Consider the following 23,418-nt stretch of genomic DNA (forward strand, 5'->3'; position numbering starts at 1 on the left):
TTTGTTTATTACAATAAACAATTAGTAACATATACGTCAAGAGCTTAAGGAAAAACATGTAAACATGGCCATTTGATTCCAAGTCACTAATTTATAATAACTTTCATTAAATCTTGAGGTTTTCAGTCACTTGGTTATTCAGGTAAAGTCAGTCCTCCACAACTATGGGTTCATCCAACTGTGGACTGAAAATATTTGGGGGAAAAAAAATGAATGGTTACACTTGTGTTGAACAGATCCAGACATTTTTTTTCCTGTCATTACTCCTTAAATACATAGAAAATAATATATTTATAATTTGCAATTTATATTACAAATAATGTACTTACATACAGTATAAGAACTATTTGCACAGCATTTTTATTGTGTTAGGTATTACAAGTAATCTAGAGATGATTTAAAGCACACAGGAGCATGTGCTTAGGATACATGCAAATACTATGCCATTTAATATAAGGGATTTGAGCATTTCAGAATCTGCGGGGCAGGGTTGGGGGGGGATGCAGATCTTGGTATCCCCAAAGGGGTCCTGAAACCACTTCCCCACAGATACCAATGGAGAACTGTACTTGGAATACAGAGAAACAAGGTTTTCATGAGAAGAGGTTGTTCTATAATCCAAAGGTGATATCTTACATATAGAGTATAACCTTCATTTAATATTTAAAGTTTGAGACATACAGATCATCGATTCTAGGATCCAAAAAGTAGGTAACTGCTCCAGTTCCAATTTCCTTAAGGCATCTCCAGTGACTGGAGTTATGCTGGACCCTCAGTTTTAGCAGCCAGCAGGAAGGAGAGATACAGTAAAGGGGATTGAGAGCAATATGAGTGAGCAGCAAAGGAGAACTAATACATCTACTGAGCAACTAGCACTAGTAACTACAGAAAGTGTACATATAATTTAATTTTTCACAAACCTTAGGATGTAAGAGCATCCTCATTTTTTACATAAGCAAACAAACTGAGGCTCAGATAAGGCAAAGTTACTCACCTAAAGTCACATTTCTTATGATCACTTGCCTAACACCAACAGTCATTGTGTTCAGACTGGAATAAAAATTTAAATCAAGCCTTCTCCAAATCTCATGCTCTAGATTAAGCACACTTAAAAGTATTCCAATTCCTCCTAAAACTGGTAGCATGGCATGGCCTTAAAAAACACCAATGCAGAATGGAGGCAAAATGCTTTTACAAGAAACAAACAGAACTTATATAATGGACCCCAAGCCAAGAATTGGGAAGGTAAGAAAGGATTATCCAGTAAAACTTATTTTCTTCCAAAGCACTAGTATTTTTTAATCCATTAAAACTTAATCTAAAGCTCTAGATAAAGAGATATCTAGCATAAGCAATCAACTTTCATTCCTAATTTTGTTGAAATTTCCTTTACTAAGCATTCCCTCCTAACAGATCTAATTTGAATCTTTCACTACCACTTGCTAGCTGTGTCACCCTGAATAAGCTTCTTAATCTATTTGCCTTTGTTTTCCTCAATGAGGAAAAGAGAGCATGGTGCCTGATTTGCAGGATTCCTACACAGATGAGAGATAATACACTACAGGGCCAGCTACAACACACAGCAACATGAGAAATAGAGGCCCAGGCTGGGAGCGGTGTGCACATGCCTGTAATCCCAGCGCTTTGGGAGGTTAATGTGGGTGATCACTTGAGCCTAGGAGGTTGAGGCTGCAGTGAGCCGCGTTCATGTCACTGTACTCCAGGCTGGGCAACAGAGGAAGACCCTGTCTGAAAAAAAAGAAAAAAGAAATAGTAGTCCAGACTGTTCCTCAGGCTTCAGATGAGTCTTTCTTTCTCCCTCTCTTTCTCTACTAAACTCTAACCTTGGTGCTCTCAGGGTACTCCAGATTTACCATATCCACAAAGAACTCTGTGTTCTGACTCTAATCTTTTACTTCTCTAATGTTCCTAATGTCTGGAACTGTGTCATCTTCCCCACCAGCTGGTCATCACACCACAGTGATTCTACCTCATAAATTTCTTCCAAATAGTCTGTCCCAGGCAAGCCTGCTTACTTGAGGTCTCTGTTGTGTGTTGCTTGGACTGCTGCAATTTGTAACTACCATTCCTTCTACCAGTCCATATACCACTCCTGTGCCTCCTCCAAAGGGCCACCAGAATGACCTTCCTTAAAACAAAACAAAACAGAAACCCCAACCCCAACCCCAACCAACAAAAGGAACCTGATCCCATCGCTCACTTGCTCAGAAGGCTCCATTTGCTCCCAGCCACCTAAAGGTACCTAGAATGTAAAAGCAAGCTTCTTGTGTTGGCAGGTAAGGTTCTTTCTCCTCTGACCACAACCCATCACAATATATGGTTTGCTATTTTTCAAACCTTCTGCTGGAGCTACTACACACAAGGTCCTGTCATGAAACCATGCGTAGCTGTAAGCTGTTCTCTCTGCCTAGGTTGCCCTTCCTCAGCCTGGTAAATTCCTACTTCTTCAAAGCCAGTTCAAGCATCATTTCTCCAACAAAATTTTCAAGGGTCGATGATTCCTCCATCAAAGGAAGGTATTCTGTCTTCTATTTTTATATAGAATTATCATTCAGTATCTTCCAGAGGCTATGAATACATCTATGAATAAGACAAACATTTCTGCCACTGAATCTTGGAAATATTCTTTCTTTCAGGGAAAAAGACAATTAAATAAGAAATTACAACTTCTTGTTAGAAGTGTTAATATAACAGTATTATGAAAGCACATAAGGAGGTCCATTCAGCCTTTAAAAAGAAGGAAATCTTGCTACATACTATAACATGAACAAACCTTGAGGACATCATGCTTAGTGATATAAGGCAGTCACAGAAAGACAAATATTGTATAGTTCCACTTATATGAGGTATCTGAACTAGTGAAACTCAGAGACAAAGTAGAGTGGTGGGTGCCAGGGGCTGGGGGTAGGGGAAAGGAAAGGTTGTTGTTTAACAGGTATAGAGTGTCAGATTTGCAAGATGAAAAATTTCTGGAGATCTGTTTCACAACAATGTGAATATACTTAACACTACTAAACTGTACGCTTAAAAAAAGATGATAAATTTTGTTATGTGATTTTTACCACAGTTCAAAATCATAGTCAAAGATAGCCTACTAAATGAAATAATACTTAAGCTGAGACCTAAGTATCTACCTTCTTCACCACAGCCTCATATACATAGTTAATTTTCAGTTCTCACCTTACCTGACCCATCAGCAACATTTAACACAGCGGATCGATTCCTCTTCCTGGAAACACCTCTTTCACTTGGTTTCCAGGACACAGTTCTCACTTGGTTCCTCACCTCACCAGCCACTCCTCAGTCTCCTTTGCTGGTTCTGCCTTACCATCCCAGTCTCTGAACATTGGAGCACCTTCAAGCTCAGTCCTCAGACTTCCTCTTTATCTATAGGCACCCCCTTGGTGACCTCAGTGAGTTGAATCTAATGCAGTGTTTTTTACATGATTTTCATTATCATTCTTCCAAGGAGACCTTTAGACATCTTCTTCTTAACCATCCTGTCCTCCACAAAATTAAATACTAAGGAATGACTGTGTTGGGTAGGATTGAGTTTTGGTGAGATCCACTGTAATATCTAAGATTTTTTTCCATCTCCCTCAAGAACCAATTTCTGATCCCCATAGAGTTCTATTACCCCTGTTAAGAAGAGTTTAATGGTTTAAGTAGTATCACTACATTGAAGAGTCACATTTTGGCTCCAGTACAGACCTCTTCTCTGAACTCCAGGCATATATCCAACTTCCTTTTTGACAACTCCACTAGAGTGTTTCATAGGCATCTGAAATTAACCTGTTCAAAGACAAACCCCTGATCTTTCTTACCAGATCATGGTATCTCCGTTTAAAACCTTCAATGCCTTTCAGCCTATTCTGACAAAAAGTTATTGTGACAGTTGCCTGCAAGGCCCTGATGGGGAGCTGACCTCTGCCCATCTCCTTCTGAGTTCCAGCCATACTGGCCTCCCTGCTGTTCCTTCAACATGCCAGCCCTGCTGCTACCCAGCGTTTTTGCATTAGGTGTTCCTTCCACTTAAAGCAGGAGTTGGCAAAGTAGAGCCCACTGCCTGTTTCTGTATTTACTGAAAACACAGGCCTGCTTATTTGCTTACCTATAGTCTATAGTTGCTTTCATACCACAATAGCTGAATAGCTACAAGAGAGACTATGTAACCCACAAGCCTAAAGTATTTACTCTAGGCCTTTACAGAAAACGTTTGCCCACCCCTAACTTAGAGTGCTCTTCCCTCTGCTAACTGCAGTCTAATTCACCTTCTTCAGGTCTTTGCTCAAATATGACCTGCTCTGTGAAGGCTTCCTTGAATAATCTAGTCAAAAAGCAGCGCTTGTCACACCCCCTACCCACTGCTGTGCAGCATGATCTCTCTCCTGTGCCGCTTTATTTTTTTCCATAGCACTTATCATCATCTGACATTCTACATTTCACTCATCTTGTTTGTTGTCTGTCTCCCTCATTAGGATATAAGCTCCAACTGGGCAAAATTGTTTCGTTTGTTCCAATATTTGTAACAGTCCCTAAGACAGAGTGGGCTCAACAGATATTTGGTGGATGAATGAATGAATGTTAAGACTTAATACATGCTTATGAAATGAAAGAAGGGAAACAGATCCTGAGCACTGAGAATTGTATGCGTGTTCAGGCATGAAAGAGAAAGTATGGCACATTTAAAGCACTACCTTCATAACATCAAATGCTGAGCTGTAGTAAACTTCACCTATTTAAGGTTTGGCTCCCTGGTAACAGTGTGTTACTCAGTGGAGCTCTATCTAATTCTCTGCTTTATCTCCAGTTTCTTTCCAATACCTAAATCACCTGTACAACATCCCCAACAATATCCCAGAACCTCTGCCTAAATGTATTCAGTGACAAGGCGCTTAGAACATTTTGAGATTACCTGTTCCTGTTTTGCCTGTTCAACTGAAATATATCTCTACATAACTTTGACTAATACCTTACCTGACCACAATTAGATGGGATGTTATTTTCTGGGAAACTTCACTTTCTCACTTGTGAAAAGAAAATGCTATGTGCTTTCCTCATTATTTTAACTACAAAGTGTTTCTGTAAGTACCAAATAATGTATGAGCAATTATGGTTACCTAAACTGCTCTTAAAAACGCAATCTGCACAAATTTTTACTTACAAGAATAAAACTCCACTGAAAGCACATTTATATTTCTTTTCTTTTCAAAAATATTAAAAATAATTGTTTGGTTTTTAATAAAGACAAGATCTCGCTATGTCGCTCAGGCTGGTCTCAAATACCTCACTTCAAGCAATCCTCCTACTGTGGCCTTCCAACATGCTGGGATTACAGGCATGAGCCACCATGCCAAGTTTACATTTCTCATTTTGGAAAGATACTCCATTTTCTTTCAGGCAGTATGTTCTAATTTGCCTTAGTCCTTATAGTCATAAAATAATTCATTAGGCTTAACAAAAAATGAATACAGGGAGGATGAAAGCGTCGAGAATGAAAGGAAAAGAAAGCAAAGCATTTCAGGTTTTGTGTGTAGAAAGAATACAGAATCGAGAGTCAAGAAACATAGTTTTAAGTCCCACCATTAGCTGTGTGATTTTAGACAGAGTTTCTTAACCTTGGTTCTACTATTTTGGGCTGGACAATTCTGCTCTGTGCACTGTAAAATGTTTAGCGGCAACCCCAGCCAGTAGCACCTCCCTAGTTGTGACAACACGAAAACATCTCCAGACATACCTAATGTCCCCAGGGTGGGATGACAAATAATCCCTGGTTGGTTAAGACTTGATATCTTCATACCTCAGTTTCATCTATAAAATGAAAATATTTACCTGTCCAAGATCTTTTCTGGATCTAAAAATGCTAAAACTCTACTATAGATCAAAATATAGGTTGTTGACAAATGCAGTCTTACTAATGGGGAACAAATTACGTAATGAAAGAAGGTAAATATTTTTGTTCAGTTTTCCTTAATAAATAGTAAAACATCCTTGGGTATTTAAAATGATTCAATCATAAAATCTTTTAAAAATAAGAGATTTGAACTAGACATTTCACAAGTGTCAGTATAAAAAGATGAAAAGACCATTCTAGAATCTGGATTAAAAGAACATGATAAGCAGGCTGGGGATGGTGGCTCCACACCTGTAATCCCAGCACTCTAAGAAGACAAGGCGGGTGGATCACTTGAGGCCAGGAGTCTGAGACCAGCTTGGCCAACAGGCAAAATCCTGTCTCTACTAAAAATACAAAAATTAGCCAGACACAGGGGCGGGCACCTGTAATCCCAGCTACTTGGAAGGCTCAGGCACAAGAATCACTTGATCCTGGGAGGCGGAGGTTGCAGTGAGCCAAGACTGCACCAATATACTTTAGCTTGGTCGAAAGAGCAAGACTGTGTCTCCAAAAAAAAAAAAAAAAAAAAAAAAGAACATGATTAACAGATGCAGTGCGCATACTCTTTGATTCAATCCTAGATGATGATTTTTATAAAAGCTTATAGAGGATATTTTTAGTATAAGTGGAGAATTTGGATATGAACTAAATAATAGACAATATTATTAATGTTAAATTCATTTGGTAGAATAACAGCACTGCAGTTCTGTAGAAGAATGTCTTTGTCCTTAGGAGATTCATACTAAAGTATTTAGGAGTCAGATGTCCTGACATTTGAAACTTATTTTTCAAATAGTTCAGAAAAATGTGTGTGTGTGTGTGTGTGTGTGTGTGTGTGAGAGAGAGAGAGAGAGAGAGAGGAGCTAAAGCAAATGCGACAAAATGTTTGCAAATACTGAATTTTGAATACTGAAAAGATGAAGGGTATGCAAGTGTTCACTGTATTGTTCTTTCGACTTCTGTAGACTGTAAATTGTTCAACATAAAAGCTTGGGAAAAACACATCTAGTATTGTATCAGTCCACTTCCATGCAGCTGATGAAGACATACCCAAGACTAGCCAATTTACAAAAGAAAGGGGTTTAACTGGACTTAAAGTTCCAGGTGGCTGGGGAAGCCTCACAATCATGGTGGAAGGCAAGGAACAGCAAGTCATGTCTTACATGGATGGCAACAGGCAGAGAGAGAATGAGGAAGATGCAAAAGTGGAAATCCCTGATAAAACCATCAGATCTCGTGAGACTTACTCACTACCATGAGAACAGTATGGGGGAAACTGTCCCCATGATTCAATTAACTCCCATTGGGTCCCTTGCACAACACGTGGACGTGGGAATTATGGGAGTATAATTCAAGATGAGACAGGGGTGAGGACACAGAACCAAACCATATCAAATGTCAAATCAAATTATACCCAATTTAAACTGTAGCAGACCATTTTCTAGTATTTTACTAAGTACTTTTCTGCAACATTCCTCACTCTGTCAGAACTTCCTATGATAGTTGGAGGCCCTTATGGGGATAAGCTATATTGAAAAAGCAATCCAAGTAACTCTGATCTGATGTTGGCCATCCCTAGCAACTCTTTATAACCACTGGAATAGGTTATGAACCCCTTAAAAGCAGGGGCTGAATCTTAGCTCTCGGAAGCCGGAAGAGAGCCAAAGACATTGAAAAGATTCCTCAGTGTTGAACAAATGGTTACCATACTACTGTTTCTTTCCTCCTTCTAGTCTCCCTCCACATGCCTTTTTTTTATTTTGGGAGGAGAAAGGAGAAAAAATGAACAGTGTCTCAACAGCTTTACTTCAAAATAAACTCATTTGGATTAATAGTATCATCGTTAATCATTATAGAAATAAATGAAATAAACAAATGTGACAACTTGAAACAAAATCAACACTAAAAGTCAGTTTTCTGCTTTGACTATACTGTGACATGTTTTCTCTTTTCTCTCTTTCCTCTCTAGAAATGACAATCTCTGCAAATAATCTTCTCCTTACTAAAGTAGAGCTCACCTAAGTGATGTAACAAAACTCTATAAAAACAGGCTAGCAAACAGTCCTTCCTACTAAAGGTTTAAAAAGGGTTTGTTTCTTTTAACATCCATTATGTTCTTTTCTTGTGTGCAATATTTTTCTATGTGAGCTAAAGAAAAAACATAAAGCAAAGGAAGTGGTACAGAATACTAAAGTTCGAATTTAACGTGTTGTATCCAAAAATTGTATACATTATAAAGACACCGGCAATAGCTCAAAAAAAGTTCCTTCCTACCAACTGTAATACAAGGTAAACACTATGACAGAAATCTGTTAAAAGACTACAAAAAAAATTATGCTACTTTTAAGCTATGGTGTAGGGTATTTTAGGCAAAAGTAGCTTTAAGAGACTGTTTTATAAGCATGAATGGGGAAAATGTGTTTCAAAATGGTGATGCAAATAAATATTTTCCAGATCAGATTCTCTGGTTCAGTTTAGTATCTCCTGTGTCAACTGTTTCCCTGAAGTTTTCAGGAAATACAGAAAAATCAGACCCTGCTCTCAGAAGACTCAATTTAGGCCTGGGCATGGTGGCTCACACCTGTAATCCCAGCACTTTGGGAGGCCAAGGCAGGTGGACCACAATGTCAGGAGTTCGAGACCAGCCTGGCCAAAATAGTGAAACCCTGTCTCTACTAAAAATATAAAAATTAGCTGGGCATGGTGGTGGTCACCTGTAATCCCAGCTGCTTGGGAGGCTGAGGCAGGAGAATCACTTGAACCTGGGAGGCAGAGGTTGCAGTGAGCCAAGATCACACCACTGCACTATAGCCTGGGAGACAGAGCAAGACTCTTTCTTAAAAAACTAAAAAAAAGAGACTCAATTTCATAAGGGTGACAAAGGAACAATGCCAACACAATGGGATATGACAGAGGTATGCAAGGGTTTCTATTAAAACTCAAGAAGGGACGTTTAACTAGGAGGAAGGGAAGAAAGACTGAGAGGAAGTATAAAGGAAGGCATCAAGTTCTAACAGAAAACCGTTAGCAAGAGTGATTAACAGTACAGCTGGTATGTTAGCATTCGGAGTCTCTCGGGACTCGCTGGACTGAAAGAAGGAGAATGTTCCTACCTTATCTCTGCCAGCTGCAAGGCTGTGTTAAATCAGTTTTGTAGAGAAAGGATCAAGTGCAAGGATCAAATTGATACCACACACATAGTGCTACAGAATAGCCAACTATGGCAAGAGGAGAGAGAGAGGAGGACACGCCCGGAAGGAGGAAACAAATGTGTACAAGCAAGGAGTCATAAGAGGATCTGGCATATTTTAAAACTGACTTCCTCTTTAAGTATCCTCTAAGAGCTTATCAATATTCACTGTTTTATTTTTGTTTTCACTAAAATATATAACCTATGGCAAATGTTATATTTTCAGTATATTAACACCATTCCAAGGTATATTTCAAAATGTTTAACTTCGGACGAGCACTGTGGCTCATGCCTGTAATCCCAGCACTTTGGGAGGCTGAGGCAGATGGATCACCTGAGGTCAGGGGTTCAAAACCAGACTGGCGAACATGGTGAAACCCCGTCTCTACTAAAAATACAGTTAGCTGGGCGTGGTGGTGCATACCTGTAATCCCAGCTACTTGGAAGGCTGAGGCAGGAGAATCGCTTGAACCTGGGAGGCAGAGGTTGCAGTGAGCCGAGATCATGCCACTGCACTCCAGCCTAGGCTACAAGAGCAAAACTCTATCTCAAAAAACGACGACAACAACAACAAAAAACAAAATGTTTAACTTCAAACCTACAAGTATATAATACATCCCAGTATATACTTGTAATCATTACAGTTTGATACATAGAGAACAAAAAGGCTATTTTAAGAAACTAAACAACACACACCTGAAACAGAAGATGATTAAATTAGGTAGTATACTGTTTCAAGTAATTTGTAAACAAACTTTTTTCTTTTTTTTTTTGAGTCACAGTCTCACTCTGTCACCCAGGCTGGAGTGCAGTGGTGCGATATTGGCTCACTGCAAACTCCACCTCCCAGGTTCAAGCGATTCTCCTGCCTCAGACTCCTGAGGCAACGCCACCATGCACAGCTAATTTTTGTATTTTTAGTAGAGATGGGGTTTCACCATGTTGGTCAGGCTGCTCAAACTCCTGACCTCAGGTGATCCACCTACCTCGGCCTCCCAAAGTACTGTGATTACAGGTGTGAGCCACCACACCCGGCCTGTATACCAACTCTTAAAGCTTATTTTTAAAATATTCAATACCATGTGCAAATGTGGATAGACTCAGGCAGGGGATCACTCATACAAGGATGCTAAGTCGAGGGACCCACACAGCACCTTCACAAGTGATAGCAATTCCTCAATCTTCCTTTCCTCAACTCCCACCATCTTCATAAACTTATGAATAACTGAAGTTAAAAAGTACCTAATGAGAAAGCAAGCTAAAACTATAGAATAAACATATTTGAGGGTGAGTACAACAAGACATTTTAAGTGAGAGAGATCACATTCATAAAACTTTTACTACAGTATACTGTTGTAATTGTTCTATTTATTAGTTCCTGTTGTTAATCTCTTACTGTGCCCAATTTATAAATTAAACTTTATCATAGGTATGTATGTATAGGAAAAAACAATATACATAGGGTTCAGTACTACCTGTGGTTTTCCGAATCCTCAGAGGTTCTCAGAATACATCCCCTACAGATAAGGGGAGACACTAGTGTATATCTAACAAAGGAAATGTGATGATTAAATAGAGACAGTTTATGAGGAAGGATATATTAAAGATAACCTACAAAGACTTCCTCATGTCAGAAGAACAGTATGGTAAAGTAAACAAAGTATATCTCAAGAGGCAGAAGGCTGGGTTCCTTTTCTGACTCTGCTGAGACAAGAGTCAAGGTCTTCCTCCCTAAGCTGACAAGACTTACCACCACCAGATCTCCACGATCCCAGCTCTGAAAGAAATCATCCATTTTAAATCTTAAAGTTTCAATTTTTAGTTTTGCCTACTGGAACAAGGAGAAGGAAAGGCAGGAAATAGTTCTACAGATAATTTTGCTGTTTTATAAAGTATATCTTGCTAAATAATCTTAGTATTTCTCTTCCATATTATAGTCACTATGAACAGGGAGAATACAAGGGAACTGCATCATTTCTAATCTTTGATTCTCTTTAATAAATGCTTAAAATTCCTTTACCACAGACATGTTCTATACTTCAACCATAAAAAGCTCTAGTACTAATAGAAAGCAAACAGAACTTGCTTGTTATTCTCTAAAGGTGTCAGTATATCTGCACATATACCATGAACCAATTGTTTAAATGGTATAAATCATATATTTTTGGCTGATATAATTCAACACTGAGAGTCTGGTTGCTCAACAGACACCTGATATTTTCTCAAAGCTAAATATATTACACACGTGTGTGCACATGCACATATAAAATATTTTAGCTGTTAACCAGGGAATTATAGGATGATCTGCTGCTACTCCAACTCACCAAAATATTTCAAAATGAGGTAGACATCATAAGAAGTGAATTACCAAAAGAAAAATCATTAACATTTTCCAAGTTTTAGCACAGTCCAGTCCAATATAAAACTGACCACAGGTCGGGCCCGGTGGCTCACGCCTGTAATCCCAGCACTTTGGGAGGCTGAGGCAGGTGGATCACCTGAGGTTAGGAGATGGAGACTAGCCTGACCAACATGGAGAAACTCCGTCTCTACTTAAAATACAAAATTAGCCAGGCGTGGTGGTGCATGCCTGTAATCCCAGCTACTCGGGAGGCTGAGGTAGGATAATCGCTTGAACCCGGGAGGCGGAGGTTGAGGTGAGGCAAGATCACACCATTGCACTACAGACTGGGCAACAAGAGCAAAACTCTGTCTCAAAATAAATAAATAAATAAAATAAAACTGACCACAAACGCAAAACACTCACAATAAACTAAGCAGTCTTAATGTTGTTAACGCCAGACAGGTTTTTATTTACAGGTATTGCTATTTCCACCATAATTAAGTTTTTCTAAAATTACCAAGTTTCTCTAAAGTAATTTTTTAAAATCAACAATCATTAAGAGATTTTTAGCCTACAATAAGACCAGTTCCTAACGCCATTTCTCTTTTATGGAAAAACAGATACATTCACTCTTTTAGGATAAAAAGTAATGCCATTTTTTAAAGTAATTAACATCACTCTTTAAAAGATACTGGTTGAAAGAATCATCAATCTACTAATATTAAACATCTAACAGTCAAATAAATACAAATTCTGTATATTCTATGACAGTAAAGAAATACTCCGTGAAAAAAATATCATTTGGTTTCTTGGCAATGGGTACCACTATGGATTAAATTACATCACAAAAAATTCCTGAGGCACTATCTAAATGCTTTTTGATCTAAGCTTTCATATTTAACTCACAACTTTTTGAGGCCTCTCTCTAGTTTCTGAAATCGAATATTAAGACTTAGTAGACTTAGGACATAAGAAATCAACTAGCCTTGAAATTATAATAGAGAAGAAATATGTCTGATTTTTTCACCATTGTATTTATTTCTAACATCTAGCTCAGTGCCTAGCACACAATAAGTTCTCAATAAAAACTTACTGGTTATTTTGTTAAACTGGGTCATAGCTGTTTTGCTGCTCTGACATTTTCAGTATAATGCCTAGTCTAACCATTTGAATTTGATCTAAACCATTATTTAAAATCCAGTTTTTAATTCTGAGAACTCTTTATTTTCTACTTAAGAAAAACAACAGAAATAGCAGTCCCACCTTCTTAAGAATGTGCAAATAGACCCGAGAGTACATTAAAGTATACAAATGACAGAAAGTTAAGTAACAGATGAGACTCTGAGCGGAACTACCAATGGCCCCACAATGAGTAATACTGCCATGGGTCACAGGAACAGAGGTCACCAGGGAAGGCTATATCAGCCAAGTATGTGTTTCTATCCCATCCCTTTGGCCAAAAAAGGGGCTCTAAACACAGCTGTTTTCAAAATACAGTCACCACAGAACCTTGAAAGTCTTCAAATCTGGCAGATAATCTAAAGGTCAATCAAAATACACATGGGAGTATTTTAGGACATAACAATGTCCTAAAAACAATTAGCAAGGCAAAATGCTGTGAGATATGGGGGCAGGACATGGGGAGCATGAAGAAAACAACAGAAAGGGCAGGAAAGGCAACTAAGTAGAAGCTCTATTAAAGCTTAAACTGTGACTCAAATTCAAAAAGTCCTGCTGAATTGCATCTTCTGAGCCAGTTTTCTTAAAGCTAGAAATAACTATATAACATAATAGTCAAATGTGAATTTTAGATTTTAAAAAATAGCTCCCAATGATGTGCTAGGAAGCAGTATACTTTTTTCCATATTTCAATTAGATAAAAAGCAAATTAAATCTTTTTATATTTCATTTTCCTCAATAACAAAGTTTTTGAATAACTTTAGAGTCTGCAAAATTTTCCTAAGAATTATGCAATACTTTAATCTTGTTAACTACTCTCATTTAAACACAGTTTGGTTTGCTTTTAACGTTAATGAAGTTTATATATATTTTAAAAACTATTAAAGAAAAATTCTAAAACTCAGAAAAATAGAGAAAGTATAGCCCCGTCACCCTAAAATAACAGTATTAATATTTTAGTACAAACTTATTTTCAAAATTAAGTATGCATATTTACATGTATACATGAGAGGCCCCACAGCTTTTCTCAAAGGAGTCAATGAATGAAAAAATTAACATTTTAGATCTAGTCTAAATGCTCAGTTTATAGAGGAGAAAATGAAGTTTCAGAAAGGCAAAATGACTTGCCAAATAATAGCAAGCAACAGAACCCTGAACAGAAAAGTACAGTCTCCCAAATCCCTAGCTGAATACTCTTTCAAATACCATGAGACTGTTTATTTTATTTCATTTCATTTAAGATTTTCTTTCCATCCAACCACTTAGTCATCTCTCTATCCAATTAAACATTATCATAAGCCAGAAGTACTAAGGACACAGAGATAAAAATAGTCCTGCTCAATGCCTAACGGGAATTATCAATACACACTTGCAAACACAGAAAATTTTCTAACTGAAATGTTTTACTTGGTGTTCATGCAAAATGCAGTGGGAGAATGTAGTGTTGTAAGACAAGTGTTCCTTATAGAGAAGTGACAACTGAGCTAACCTTGAAAAATGACTTAGTGTTAGGTAGAAGAGATATTGGGGAGTAGGAATGAGAATGGGGAAACAGCATGAGAGAGAGAGCTTCGAACAGGAAGGCAGGAGATAAGACCAGATAGGTAATTATGGAGACCTCGAAAGAAAAGGAGTTTAGGTTTTACCAATACAAGATGAGGAACCACGAAACCATTTTACCAAGATTATTCCACAATTAAAATTTACATTTTAGAGAGATATTCTTGTGCCAGCGAATGGCAGAGAAAAACAGTAAAAAAAAAAAAAAAAAAAAAAAAAAGGGGGGGCATGAGGCAAATCAGAGTAGTAAAAGTGACGATAGAGGGAAGGGGCATGAAAGATATTTAGGATTAGAATAGGCTATTCCATAAAAAAGAGAGCAAGGAGTCTAGAATAACACACACGATTAATAACAGTGTGACTATTCACACGATACCTTCATATTTTCTAGGACATGAAATACATCTTAAATTGCTACCAAGGCCAGGCACTGTGGCTCACATCTGTAATCCCAGCACCTGGGGAGGGTGAGGCAGGCAGATCGCCTGAGCTCAGAAGTTCGAGACCAGCCTGAGCAACATGGCAAAAACCGGTATCTACAAAAATAAAAATATAAAAATAAATAAATAAATAATAAATAAATACAATAAAATAATAATAAAATAAAGAAAAATGCTGGGCGCAGTGGCTCACGCCTGTAATCCTAGCACTTTGGGAGGCTGAGGTGGGTGGATCACCTGAGGTCAGGAGTTTAAGACCAGCCTGGCCATTATGGTGAAACCCCATCTCAAAAAAAAAAAAAAAAACAACTTGGCCACACCTGTGGTCCCAACTACTTTAGAGGCTGAGGTGGGGAAGATCACTTGAGCCTAGGAGGCAGAGGCTACAGTGAGCTAAAACTGCATCACTGCACTGCAGGCTGGGTGACAGAGTGAGACCCTATCCCAAAAAATAAAACAAAATAATAAATTGTTACCAAAATGCTTCATACTATGGATTACCAACTACAGTTCTCAAAAAGCAATTTAATGTTCAACCAAAATTGACAATATAGGAGAAATGGAAAGGGAAAAAAAAAGGAAATGCTGACCTGTTTATGAAAAGCTGGGTTTAACAGCACATGAAGCAGAAATGTAAAAGTCTTGGATTTGAAGCTGTGACCCATAAATCTTTCTCAAAAAGATTTTAATTTCAGAAACAATTTTGGAAACCTACTGATACAGGAGGTGAGTGCAGTTGGCTCTCTGTAACCATGGGTTTCATACCTGCAGATTCAACCAACTGCGAATCAAAATTATTTAGAGAAAAAAATTGAAAATAATACAACAATAAAAAATACTAACAAGAAACAATATGATATAGTAACTGTTTTACACAGCATTTCCACTGTACTAGGTATTACAAGTAATCTAGAGATGACTTAAAAGTCTACGGGAGGATATGAGTAGGTTAGATGCAAACACTAGGGACTTGAGCACAGCGGGCAGGGTGGCATCCTGGGACCAGCCCCCTATGAGTACCAAGGGATGATTATATCGTGTGGCTTAGTAAGTAATGGTTTTATAAAATATTCTTGATATAAACTTAAGTGAAAGTATAATAATGTCAAGTGAATTTCACAATAGAAATAACTGGCTTGATGCTAGGAAAGCAAATTGAATGCTGGAACAACTACTTGTTAGTGTTTATCTTTAGAAGTGGGAAGCCTTTGGTGAGTACCTAAAGTATTACTTATTTTTTAAGAGAACAATCACATCTTCAACTCAGCCCTTGAAAAAGATTCCACAGACTGTTGCATAATGGCTGAAACATTTTAATTTCTGGAAAGACTGTAAGAATACAATTTAAACTTACTTGTGTTAGCTCTTCAGGGAAAATAAAAACAAATCAAATCTACGGTTATATGTTCCATTAACTAGCTAAATTTATCACCTCTAAAACAATGGATTCTACTTCTCACACATAACACACATAAAGAAATAAAAAATGGAAGCTACCAATGGTGGGAGCAACATTTCTCAGTAGTGGACAGACAAGTGACCCTGTAAACATACCATGAAAACAAAATGGTTAAAATACTTTGCCAAAAACTCACCACAGAGATTACTGACAAAAAACAATAATGCTGGCCAGGTGTAGTGGCTCACACCTGTAATCCCAGCACTTTGGGAGGCTGAGGTAGGCGGATCACTTGAGGTCAGGCGTTTGAGACCAGCCTGGCCAACCTGGTGAAACCCCATCTCTACTAAAAATACAAAAATTAGCTAGGCGTTGTGGCAGGTGCCTGTAATCCCAGCTACTCAGGAGGCTCAGGCAGGAGAATCGCTAGAAACCAGAAGGCAGAGGTTGCAGTGAGCCAAGACTGCACCACTGGACTCCAGCCTAGGCAAGAGTGAAACTCTGTCTCAAAAAAAAAAAAGAAAAAAAAAAAATCAATAATGTCACCTACTACCCATATGAGTTTAAGAAAAATTTTTATGCCAGCTGTGACTAAAAAATGTAACACTAAATAAAAATTCCTGATAATGATAATACAAGCTTAAAAAAGGAAATAAAACTCCCTAGAAAAAAAGGGAAAAAAATTTTACCCTTTTGAAAATGAAGCACAATTCTCTTAGTAGTACCTCTGCAATCTAGTATCATGACTCAAATGTCCTTAAATCTCAATTCTCCAAGTGTCAGAAGCCTACTTCTCTACTGATCCAACTTTCTTCTTCTTTTTTTTTTTTTAGGAAAATCTTACTAAAATATATTAAACATTTAAACATTCCTGACCCTTGACTGTGGCATCACTGAAAACACAGTTATCTTCTCAGGGCCATGAAACACATAAAGCTGTTTCAAATCACCCTACACAAATCGGCTCGTGTGATTTGGTTGAATCGGCTTTTAAAGCTTTCCTGTCCCCTCCCTGACCACTAAGCTGCTACTGTCACTTCTCACTACTGTCAAATGGGCTTGTCTCTAAGAGCTCATCATCTTGTGTTTAGACTACCATAAACCATTCTAATTTGATAGGAAACCTAATATTGAAACTTGTTTGAACTGTATTTTTTTTTTAAGTTTAAACACAAGTGAATGAAATGCATGAGCTTTAGTGCACTTAGAGCACTTAGTGAGTGGAGTGCATGAGCTTTAATGCATAGATATGAAGGTGTTCTGAAATGGTTCAATCTTATGTACTTATGTGTTTACCTCTTACTTCTCTCTAGGGTTCCATATATGGAAAATTTCCAAGAAAACTCAACTCCAGGTTTGAAAGATTCTACTAAATCTTTCTTAATATTTCCTTATTAAAAATAAAAAAAAAAGCCCTCCTTCACACTCAGATTCAAGTAATTGGTATATGATATTGTGGGCAGTAAGTATAAAAATACTTAAGTATATGAACATATTTTTCTATTAACGTTGAAACCTTTTCCTCAAATTGTTAAAATATTACAACATTTACTTTTCTAACATTGAAATTGGTTTCAAAATTTAAGCTAACAATATTATTATGCTGCATAAAGCTGTCACAATCTACTATGATTTCACTAAAACCACATTCACGGACACACAAAAGGTACTCCCTTCATACCAAATTACATTCATTCTAAAAGTGAATGGCCAAGTAATTACAAGGTGAGACTCCAACCATTAGATTAAAGGAGATAAATACATACACAGACACACACACACACACACCCCCACGCACACACACAGGTTCAAAAATAAATTCTTATTTCAAAATTAGGCTATGCTGATTCATCTTTAATTCTCTATTTTTATTTCATCTACTTTCAACTGATTTGTGAAATTATTTCATTTTTTACTCTAAAGCCTTTAAAGGACTTTTTTGTTTTTTTTAATTTACCAAATCATGGTAATTCACAAACCACAGGTCATGTATTCAAATCACTAATAGTTAATTAAAAGCTAGTCATCTGATATTTACTCCACATTCATACTAGGATTGTTGTATTTTAGGAAAAGGAGAACATGAATTTTAACATAAACCTTAATTATACACATTGACAGTATTACAATTTTAATCCATTTATAATTACCACTTTCTACCAAATGTGAAAAAAAGAAACAGGAATGAGTTAAGGAACTACAAATAATATGTTTTTTTAAATTTTTATGTGACTTAGACACACTACAGCAGGACCAACTTTGGGGCTCTAAACTTAAAAAACAAAAAAGCAATGAAATCTTGCAAATACTTCTGACAAAATAATACCTCCAGAAGCTTTAGTGCACTTAGAGCACTTAGTGAGTGAAGTGCATGAGCTTTAATCCATTTATGAAGGTCCACATTAAAACAAGAACAAAACAAGGAGTTCACAATGTTTATCAGATCACAGTATTAAATGTCACTTCTGGGGATATTAATTAACAGCACTAGACATTTAAAAGGTATTTCCTCAGTTAATATGGAATTTCCTTCCAAAAACTTTCATTTTAGTATTTTCTAAAGACAAAATAAAGAAACTTAATGAATAAGGTATTCATTATACTATTCATGTATGAAGGTATTCCTTATGGATAAGGTACAGTTCATAATTGTTAAGTTCTGTAAGATGCACAGGATACCTGGTTCAGATTTCTACCGATCCCTGGAGGGATTACAAAGGCCCAACTCTTTCAGTTCTGTAGAGAACAGAACCAATTGGTATGCACCTAGCAGGCCAGAGGAGTTTACATTAGCCATGCAGTAAAGAGTGAAGAATTCTGACAGGGGGGTGGTTAAAAATCAGAATAAGTTATTTAGAGCAGCTGTGAGAGCTCATTCTCTTTAATAATAGAACAGACTCTTACGTGCTGTGGAATGATTTTGAAGTAATGCTATTCAAAACCAAAACTGGACAGCTTCTTAAAGTCCCTTCCAGATCCAGAGAGCAAGAACATTTACATCCAACAATACTAGTGAGAACCAAACACATCTTTTCTGCAAAACACTGTCTTTACTTACTTAATTGGAGGATATTAACAAGGTGGCTTTCTATGCAGTTCTGGGTTTTGCTAGGTATCTAGGTCTTTATTATCTGATTCTCCTTGCTTCTACTAAACCAGAAGTCAACAGCTTTTACTGTTCAAATATCAATTTTTAAACCAAATCTTAATTACAGCAGGGCCCCAAACTGATTTACCTAACTAGCTACATGACCTTGGGCAGTCATTTCTTGTAAAATGAGAGGCTTGGACCAAGGCTCACTAGAATGTAAACTCCATGTTCTGTTCACCACTCTCTTCCTTGCCCCTGGGACTCGAAGGAATTAAGAGAAAACCACTGCTATCCCCAAACTACAAATATTAAAAAACTCAAATCATTTTTCTTTTCTAATCAATTCCTAAACAGATTTTATTCTGTTTTTCACATTTTTAAAGAGGACAACGAAACTGAAATTTCCTATGCAGCAAATAGAAATGAATATAATTTAAAACAAAGTACTCAGTTTTTAGAAATAAAAAGGGTTAACTACAATAATAGCTGACAAGCTTCACCCAGTTTTTTTACTCCTCTTTTCTTCCTTCCCTTTAATCCATTACTTTGTCCCATTTCTTTTCCTTTGAAAGAGAGGCCAAAAGAGTGCAGAACTTAGAGCAAAAGGGCCGGCCTGAGTACCAGCCTCCGCTCTTCTATTAACTGACTCTGTGGGGACAAGCCACTTCCCCTTTGGGGCCTGAAAGGCTGCATTTGCTATATAAGGGAGCTGAACTAATTATTAATTTCTAAAGTCTGCTTCAAAAAAAAATCTATGATTCACCTTATATTCTACCCATTATTAGATTCCTAATGCTTTGGCGCTCATGACATCATTGCACAGTAGTCTCAAAATTTGTCATTCCTTCATTATTTTTCCTTAGTATCCATACTGTTACCAAACAAATTTAATCCTAAAGCCATGAGTTGAACAAAGTGAAAAGCACACTAGCTTTGAAGTCAAAGAGATCTGAATTCAAATTCAGCCTCTGCCACCCACTACATAATAGTATCCCTAAAAAGGCTATGCTAATTCTCTCACCAAGGGTTAAATAAACTGTATAATGCACCTAAGACAGGGCCTGACACATTGTAGATGCTTGATAATATTTATTACCTTTCCTTATTTTCCAAGATCAAAAGCCTCAGTTTCCCACTGTGTACACCAAGGATGACCAAGAAGTGGCATGCATGAATATTTTTAAACCACAGAAGTACATTCTGGGTTAAATGTTCCCAAAAGGCTCCTGTGTGTCAGGAAAGTGTCAGCCTGCCAACCTCTGTCAATATGCTTCATGGGTAAAGCAGCCTCAGTCACCAGCTCCTTTTCAACTCTCTAAAGTAAACGGTGCAGCCTCTCTCCCCCAGGCCAAATCCACAGGTCTAGGGGAAATGAGGACTTGATGCACTGCTTCAAAAAGATGGAGATTTTCTGGATTTTTACCAGAAAGCAAACTCCTCAGTTTGCCATTCACATAAGAAGCCACTCCCAACTCTTTGTACTTACACGTACTGTCAGTAAGCTAAGGTTGGTGCTAATGTTAACATAAATGCACCAAGCATTGTAATTAAAATTGATTTTCCAATCACAGGAAGTTAAAAAGTATGACAAAAGAAAAAAAGAATAAAATTTCTCACATAATGAGGATACACTGGGCTTTGCAGAGTTACACAAACACCTTCTGAAAAAGCAATGGCTTTCTTCCTGATTTCAAAACTGGGTCAAAACTGGAAGGAACAAGGGAGGAGTGATAGGAACTGGCAAAGAGAAGCTCATTTCTTAAAGTGACTTAAGTACAGTTACTCAATTATACGAGAATTTTTTAAAATTCCGAAACTAGGAATAATGACAATCTTTATTTCCATACACTAGTCAATGAATGACACAGCTGAGTTCGTGGGTTACAGAGGGCAATCTAGCAACTGTGTCAAAGTGTGGAAACCAAAGAAATATTGTGCAGAAATCTGTTTTCTTTTTTTTAAGTGTCACCTTCCTGCCCAAGCTACTTCAGCCTGAGGAGCTGCTGCAGAAGCATACAATTAAGAGGATATAACACTGCTCAGGAAAAAGTATTTCAGAAGGCTTAGCTTCATTAAGAATTAACCAAATTCATATCTCTACCTAATAACACAATCCCAATCATTTGAGATCTCTGCTCTTCTGCGGTCAGGCCAAGCTGCTCTACTGGCCCCTGAAATGAACTAGCCAATGAATCTGACCAAAATTCCTGCCATGAGCTACTATTTTCCTGCAAAGTAATTATTCAAAAGCACTGCTGCTTCTGGTCGATCTTTTTTTCTTGATTGTAGGAAAAGTCTGTTTTCTTCCCCCATGTTCCTTGCTCACATCCCGAACTAAACAGGCATAGTTTAACCCCTAGACTTGAGGTCTCTGATCAAAGCCATTAGCCTCAAGACTCCTCCTCCACTCCCACTGGGGTCCCACCCTGTTCCATGACCCTCTGCATAGCACCCTCAGTACGACTACTGTCTCTTTCCCCATTCTAGTTTTCTCTCATTTCTGACCTTATCAAGGACCAGCACTTCCTCTTTACCCAAACCTGGTCCCAGCTTTATCTTCCAATTCCATTTCCCATCCCTGCCTAGACCCTCCTCAGCTCCCACTCCTGCCCGGGCCTCCCACCTCTGCCCTCTCAGGGCCATCCCCACTGCTCTATCACCTGATCTTATCAAGTCCAGTGCCCCCAACCCAGACTTCATTCATGTCCTCATTCCTGGCCCCTGCCCGCTCCCTCTTCATTTTAAAACCTAAATGCCCCCTCTTTCCGACCCTTGGCTAAAACCCCAACCCCAGCGGTTTTCCAGTGATCCTATAAAAGACCACTACTCTGGCCGGTCCACACCGCTTTTTCTGACTCTGAACCTGGTGCCTCCGCCAATCCTTCACTGAAACCTCGTGCCAATAAATCTCCGACCTAGCCTACTGCACTAGTACCCCATTTCCGACCCCCTACTGCACGCGTCCTTCCCACCACACGCTCCTGTGTCTGCCTTCTCAACTCGGGTGATAGTCCCAGAGCCTCCTCCCCATCGTCGGCATGCAAAGCCGGAAGCCTAAAGGACCCCTCATTACCCCGACCCACAGCCCTACTCCGCATCCCTAATTCCCTTTCACACCGCTCTCCTAAGGGTCTCTCTCCCCACTTAACCCTAATCCAGTTACTTCTGTTCCCAACTGGATCCTGGGGCTTCTCTCTTTCTCCGCTCCACCCTCACTGAAGCCCCCGTCCAACGCCCTCTCCCCACAGCAAGCCCAGCGGGGTGTGTCCCCTCCCAGGAACTCCGGCCCAGTGGCCTCCCGCGGAGGTCAGGGGTAGCCCCTCTCACCTCTGCGTCCACCACCTCGTGGTAGGCGGGCGGGGGGTCGAAGCCGCCCCCGCCGCTAGTGCTCCCACCGCGGGAGGGGCCGCCGCCGCCGCCGTCACCTCCGCCGTCGCCCCGCGGGACCCCTCCGGGCCCGGGGCTGGGGCCGCCGCCGCTGTCCATGGGCTCGTAGCCGCCGTAGTCGAGGCCCGGCCGCTCGTTGGTGAGCAGCGCCACGGCCTCGTTGATGTCGTTCTTGGCCAGGCGCAGGGCCTTGCGGATGGTGGCGGGGTCCGAGAAGCCCATGCACAGCAGCGTGGTCATGTGCTGCTCCTCCTCCGATTCCATGGCTTGGGCCTCCCGGCCGCCCTGGCCAGCGCACGGCGAAGCTGCGAGTCCCGGGCCTGGCGGGCTGCGCGGCGCACCCTCCGCGCCGCCTCCGCGTCCAGGTGGGCCCCTGCGCTCCTGCCCCGCGTGCTCCGCAGCCGCCGGGCCAGGCTGGGTGCCGGCGTGGGTGCCGCGAGCCGAGCTAGGGCGGTGGGGCGCTCAGGCGCGGCGGCGGCCCGGCCCAGCCCTGCGCGCCGCCATGTTGGCCTCCTCCCCCTCCGCCTCCTCCTCCCCGGGCCGCGGGGCCGCGCCTCCGCTCCCGGAAGCGGCACGGGAGACAGTTGCCAGGCTAGGGGCGGCGGCGTACTCTGTTGGTTTTAAATAAAGGAGCGGAGGGAGGGGCTGCGCCACGGAGCGTGCCTAAGGTGAAAGGGCTGCCGCGCGGCCCGGCAGAGGCGAGGAAGACTCTGCCGTCGTCGCCACCGCCCGCCCATTTCGCGGGCCACAGGTTCCCCCGGGACGGGAGGGGCCGCCACGCCGCGCAGCTCGCAGCGCCGAACGTCGCCGAAATCCCCGGGCCGCCCGAGCCTCCGCAGCCGCGACGCCGCTTCCCTCCGTCCAAGCTCCCAGAGCCCCCGCTGGACTTCCCCTCCCGGACCCGCGCACCC

At 39.8% G+C, this 23,418-nt stretch overlaps 1 protein-coding gene across 1 annotated transcript in view; it reads right to left on the bottom strand.

The window, feature by feature from the left end:
- The window catches only part of USP24 (ubiquitin specific peptidase 24), a 162,684-nt gene extending 139,662 nt beyond the window's left edge, over window positions 1-23,022 (bottom strand). Inside the window, exon 1 of the mRNA XM_012442560.3 lies at window positions 22,448-23,022. Coding sequence (XP_012297983.3) covers window positions 22,448-22,771 — 324 coding nt within the window. The 5' untranslated portion in view covers window positions 22,772-23,022. The remainder of the gene's footprint in view (window positions 1-22,447) is intronic.
- Window positions 23,023-23,418: the final 396 nt, after the last annotated feature.

The sequence above is a fragment of the Aotus nancymaae genome, unplaced genomic scaffold, assembly GCF_030222135.1.
Source record: "Aotus nancymaae isolate 86718 unplaced genomic scaffold, 86718_ANA_hifiasm-v0.15.2.pri h1tg000007l, whole genome shotgun sequence".
Lineage (NCBI taxonomy): Eukaryota > Metazoa > Chordata > Mammalia > Primates > Aotidae > Aotus > Aotus nancymaae.